The sequence below is a fragment of the Ctenopharyngodon idella genome, chromosome 12, assembly GCF_019924925.1.
Source record: "Ctenopharyngodon idella isolate HZGC_01 chromosome 12, HZGC01, whole genome shotgun sequence".
Classification (NCBI taxonomy): domain Eukaryota; kingdom Metazoa; phylum Chordata; class Actinopteri; order Cypriniformes; family Xenocyprididae; genus Ctenopharyngodon; species Ctenopharyngodon idella.
Genome location: NC_067231.1, coordinates 29,585,470 through 29,591,782, shown reverse-complemented (window position 1 = coordinate 29,591,782; position 6,313 = coordinate 29,585,470). Strand labels below are relative to the sequence as shown.

The 6,313-nt window shown below is 39.4% G+C and overlaps 1 protein-coding gene across 2 annotated transcripts in view; it reads right to left on the bottom strand.

The window, feature by feature from the left end:
• Nucleotides 1-207: 207 nt before the first annotated feature.
• The window catches only part of LOC127523910 (protein kinase C epsilon type-like), a 66,832-nt gene continuing 60,726 nt past the window's right edge, over nt 208-6,313 (bottom strand). For both annotated transcript variants that reach the window (XM_051915080.1, XM_051915079.1), the window contains exons 13-15: nt 6,049-6,237; nt 5,228-5,374; nt 208-2,590 (exon numbers count right to left, since the gene is read on the bottom strand). In XM_051915080.1, the coding sequence (XP_051771040.1) occupies nt 2,444-2,590; nt 5,228-5,374; nt 6,049-6,237 (483 nt within the window). In that variant the 3' untranslated portion in view covers nt 208-2,443. The remainder of the gene's footprint in view (nt 2,591-5,227; nt 5,375-6,048; nt 6,238-6,313) is intronic.

Sequence of the window (6,313 nt, the reverse complement as noted above, 5' to 3'; positions counted from 1 at the left end):
TAATCTTCATCATCATCATAATCATCATAAAACACTTTAAATGTCCTTACAAGTCAGTTCCACTATATTTGTGAGGACATTATTAAAAGTTTAGACTTACAAGTAACCTCTACTCAAATATTATACTCACTTTTGCAATTTGATGTTCTGTTTCCTCTGTATGGGTGTGTGCACATAATTCTCTTTCAACATATCACCAAAACAGCATTTTTCATACATCTTAGGGTTTAATAGGTTAAACAAAAACATTCACATCCTTTAGATGACAGTACATTTGGCACATAGTAAAATGCTTACAATGAGTTAACGCTAGTGTATCCAGAAAAGAAATACCTCTGTGCACGTGAAGCTTCACCATACAGAAACTAAAGTCCAATACCAGATGTATGTAATACAGCACTATCATACACATGAAACATTTATGTATTTTAATACTGTATGCGCAAATATTCAATATTCAGCCAGAGAAATCTTTGCACTTATTTTAAGAGGTAATTTTTAGTTTATTTATTCTGTTTTGACTTTGAAGACAGACCATGGATGCATCCTATATATCAAGTTCATTCCTTTACACTTAAAAAGGAAACAACGGGAGAAAATAAAGCTGAACGAGACATTTGGCATGATACAGTGAGGGCGACAGACAGGAAGGTGCCTGCGAGAGAAAAAGGCTTCAAAGACAATCGGCAACATTGACCTAGCTACCATAATCAACCCACAGACATGGTTAAAAAAAGCAATGGAACAATTCGAGAGGAAAAAAAAAAAAACTTCAGACAGAAATAAATGTTTAAAGTCAGCAACCACTTTTAAAAGAACAATAAAACACATCTTCAAATCACCATTGAATTGCTAAAGCAAAAGTCATCACATTCCAGAAGGTTTTAATTAGTACGCCTGAAATGTACCCTTTTTGTTTAGTTCACCTCTACTTTAGAGCTTTTCACATTGCACAAGTAAACGATTCAACTATAGGGGGTTCACAAAATTTTAAAACAAAACTGAATAGTTTAAAAACTCTACGGAGGTGTGTAACAAGGCTTAATTGTCTGAAATAAAGTAACACAAAGAAACGATTGAATTGTTGACACAAAAAGGAAGCATAGCTACATGTAAATCGAATAAATTAAGAGCTCACACATTTTTCCACTACATTCCACAGCTTATTCAGCAAACTATGTACACGAGAATGGCAGAGAGAAGCATGAGAGCGAGAGCGAGAAAGCCTTTGGTGAAGCTCTAACCTATGAAACACACGAGAAAACAACAGAAAAATTCAAAAATAAAGAAAAGAATTGGGGGAAATGTGTTCAGGGTATTGCACATAGATATCAAAAACATGTTTATCTTTCCATAAACTGATGCTACTCAATAACGACACAATTTGCAAGACCATGCAAACAATTGCCTATTCTAAGAAGCTTTCACAGGCTTTTGGAGTGAATACTATGTACATGTTACGTTCTGTACAAAACGACCGGACAGCTATGGGTGATGGTCTGTCTGCCCACGACTATACCATCTTATGCATAGCGGTGGGACACGGCGCGCACGCGCACACACACACACACACACACACACACACACACACACACACACACACACACACACACCACAGTCTTTACAAATGAAAAGCCATTGCAAAACAACATGAAAACAGCTGTAGAGCTTCAGGAGGGCAAGGGCCTCTCGCTCTCATTCATGCAAACACATGCACACGGACACATACATGTCATGCACACACCTACTCAGGCCGACACTTCGTAACACAACCCATATACAGCAGGTTATCATTCCTAATGAACCTTGAAAACACTGTGATGGAATGTGTATATATATATATATATATATATATATATATATATATATATATATATATATATATATATATATATATACACACACTACAAATGTCTTTGTATATTTTATAAAATTGCTCCCAAAATGTCACCTGATTACACAAAAAGGCATTTGACTGCACAGCACAGAATGTCTCATTGTCACGTATGCAGGGTAAATTCTTCCTCAAGGGCACAACCTTTCCATCAGGGGATTTCGAAAACCCAACAAGTGTCCGAAATGGTAGTACAATCATTGGTATCGTCAATTTTGGTTTAAGGTAGTGCGTTCCAACCCTTCCTTCTTGGGCTCTGGAGAACATTCGTTTTATGATTGGTTGTCAGACTCGTTGAGGCCTGGGACGAGATCCATACGCAGTACTTTTTTTTTCTTTTTTGGAGACATAGAGAAGAATAAAAGAGCAAAAACAGCAGTAAAGGGGAAGTGAACCACAGGGACTGGCCGTTCTGCTCTCGTCTGGTTTGAGCCCCATCTTCAGCGCATCTGTGGAGTGTGTGTTCATGTATTGCGATGCGATGTGGATTTTTGAGTGTTTGTGGGTGTGTTTAGCATATATTTGAGCTGACAGATGAAGGGTTGGGCTTTAAGACAAAGCTTCCTCTCCGAAGTATGAGAAGCCCTTGAATTCATCCTGGTTGATTTGCTTGATGATTGCCTCGTCTACTGGCGTGAGCACGGGGTCCTCGCGAGTGAAGTCCTGGTCGAAGTTATTCACATCGCGCTTGGTTTTCTACAACAAAAGAGAGATAGAAACATGGTTGTATGAAGGTTTTCTGATAAAAAGGGATAGTTCACTCAAAAATTTACATTCCGTCATCATTTACTCACCCTCATGTCATTCAAAACCCATAAGACTTTCGTTTATCTTCAAAACAAATGAGGATACTTGTTTTGAAACCTGAGAGATTTCTGTCCCCCTATTGAAAGTCCATTCCACTAAAACTTTGATGCTTCAAAAAGTTCATATAAAGATCATAAAAAATAATCCATATGAATTGAGCAGTTTAATCCAAATCTGAAGAAACTCGATCACTTTATATAAGGAACACATTTAATTTAGGCTTTTATTCAGGATCTATGCATATACACTAATCAAGCATAACATTATGACCACTGACAGGTAGGAAGTGTAAGGATTTGAGTGAGTTTGAGATGGGCCCAATTGTGATGGCTAGACAACTGGGTCAGAGCATCTCCAAAACTGCAGCTCTTGTGGGGTGTTCCTGGTCTGCAGTGGTCAGTATCTATCAAAAGTTGTCCAAAGAAGGAACAGTGGTGAACCGGCGACAGGGTCATGGGCGGCCAAGGCTCATTGATGCACGTGGGGAGCAAAGGCTGGCCCGTGTGGTCCGATCCAACAGACGAGCTACTGTAGCTCAAATTACTCATGAAGTTAATGCTGGTTCTGATAGAAAGGTGTCAGAATACACAGTGCATCACAGTTTGTTGCGTATGAGGCTACATAGAGTGCCCATGCTGATCCCTGTCCACCGCCGACAGTGGGCACGTGAGCATCAGAACTGGTTCAAGGATGGTTTGAGGAGCACAACAACGAGTTTGAGGTGTTGACTTGGCCTCCAATTTCCCCAGATCTCAATCCAATCGAGCATCTTTGGGATGTGTTGAACAAACAAGTCCGATCTATGGAGGCCCCACCTCGCAACTTACAGGACTTAAAGGATCTGCTGCTAACATCTTGGTGCCAGATACCACAGCACACCTTCAGGGGTCTAGTGGAGTCCATGCCTTGACGGGTCAGGGCTGTTTTGGCAGCAAAAGGGGGACCAACACAATACTAGGAAGGTGGTCATAATGTTATGCCTGATCGGTGTACATTGAGCACATCAAATATTGTAAGCAAAAGTTCAACCGTACTTGGATTAAACCACTTCATACATATGGATTACTTTTACAATGTCTTTATACAGCATCAAAAGGAATTTCAATGGGAAAGAAATCTCTCAGGTTTCCTTAAAAAAAAAAAAAAAAAAATCTTCATTTGTGTTTCAAAGTTGAACGACAGTCTTATGGGTTTTGAATGACATAAGGGTAAGTAAATGATGACAGAATTTTCATTTTTGGGTGAAATAACCCTTTAAAAATTATGATAATAAGCAACAAGTGTCTGTATTGACTGTATTGCTTAAGTATCATATTTTGCCCCTGATGCTGTTCTAAGAAACAGTGTAGTTTTTCAGTTAAAAGCCACAGGTGCAGATGTAAATGTAAAAAGTTGCTGGTAAGCCGCTGTGGTGACGGAACGCCAAAGTTACTCAGAGGGCAAGAGAGCACGTGTTGGTCGCGTTTTCTCTGAACCTTTCTGTGACCTTTCCATCTAAAGCACCCACTTGTGTACATATACACACGCGCGCATACACACAACACCATCACCCCTTCCCCCCACCATGGGAAAGCAGAAGTCGAGAAGTGCCGTTGTGGCATCCGACTTTCAGTCTAGACCACAGACGCTAAAGACAGAGGAACACGAGAGATAAAGTCAACGTGCGCATGCTGTATCAGAGCATTTAGCAAAAAAAAAGTCTTAATTGTGAAATGAATTATATTTGCATTTTACATTTATTCAGTTGCCAGAAGCTTTTATCCAAGTTGACTTACATTACATTCAAGGTATATAAAGTACTTTTCTATCAGTCCTTGCTTTCCTTGGGAATCTAACCCATTAAGGCCCAGGTATACAGTCAAACCAAAAATTATTCAGACATTTTTTATATATTTTTACTAGTGGGTGCAGGACACTATAGTTCATTTATGTAAGTGAGGATAGCAAAATAAAGTAAACTGTGACATATTATACCCAAAAATTCTTCATACAGTGGACTACCAGTAAAATTGATACATTTTTCAGACACTTTGACCTGACCATGATTTGCTTAAGTGTTATCTGACATAATTAAGATTAATTTTTTCTGACACAGTTTAACTCTGAGATCTTGTCATATTTTATTACCATTTTTTTTTAACTATAGTGAATAAACTGTATTAATGAATGAAATGTTCAAGGTGTCTGAATAAACTTTGGTTTGACATCATTTTCCACGTTCTGCTCCATCTGTCACACAGTTGAGTGCGTGAGCCTTTTAAAGAATACTCCTTTGGCCGTGAGCACGGAAAGATGCATTCGGTGCATGCGCACTATCTAGTGGACTTTGTTTTCAAGTGCTCAAGTCACATGCACTGTTGTACGCACACCATCCGCGTGGACACAAAAATTGGGCTGCACGTGGGTGGCCAAAGTATTCTTTGGGCTTAGTCTTGCCATTGCTAGTGTCATGCTCTACAGTATAGAAATTTCTTTATATAAGCTTACAGGATTGATTTCATTGTATGAGAAAGCATGTATGCTTACAATGCGAGGTTTAAAGGGGGGCTTGACCCTCCTCTGCTCCAGCAGGACCCAGTCGATCTCTCTGAAGAAAGGATGGACTTTGATGGCTTCCTCCAGCCCCTGGGTCACCACACAGCCCAGACGCTTACTGGGGTTCTTTGTCATGAACTGAGGAAAAGGGAATACATTTCATATTACATAATTTATATAGAAGGATATATATTAATATATGAACAGTGTGTAAGGAGCTGTAAGCAATTTTTGTGGAATACCACAAATACAATACAAGGCAGATATCACCGAAAAAGATGTCCTGAAGAAATCACACTTGTCTTTCTTAGAACGCTTTATAATAAGGTTCATTAGCTAATAACATTTCAACATTTCATATATTTTACCAATTGCTGAGAATGGTCTAAGTCAGTTTGGTTGAAATTAGCAAAGTGGCTAAAACAGCTTACAACACCTTTCAGGTTATGTTGCTCAAGCCTTTTCTGGCAATTCATAATTTTTGGTGCACAAACATTTAAAACAAGGAAATAAATCACATAATATCCTGTCAAAGTTTATCAAATATGCCACAAAATTAGTGTATTTGTAAGTCAGAGGTAAATGTACCAGAACAGAGGGATGAATGAGGAACAAAAGGGAGGAAAAATGAACAGAGGAAGGTTGGAGAGGTCAGAGGGAAAGTGCAGCCAGCTGTATGACCATACAGAGGAGCTCAATGCACTGCAGGAAGAGAAAAGATTCTGAACAGAAGTGGAATAAGAAATGATAAATGGGCCAACCACAAAACACACACAAACAAATGATGAGATTTCAAGAAACGGGCCGCTTACAGATTTCAGAATGCTGACGGCTTCTTTACTGAGCCACACGGGGTAAAGCACGTCATCGTGGAGGATGGACTCAAAAAGGTCGTCCTCATTGTCAGCTTCAAACGGAGGCTGACCGGCCATCATTTCGTACATGAGCACACCCAGAGCCCACCAATCCACCGATGGGCCGTACTCCAACTCCTGCAGGATCTGAATGAGAAGAATGCAAGAATGAGGTTCAAAATGGTGTCAAACACCTCAGCTGCTGGTTTTGTCTATTATGATT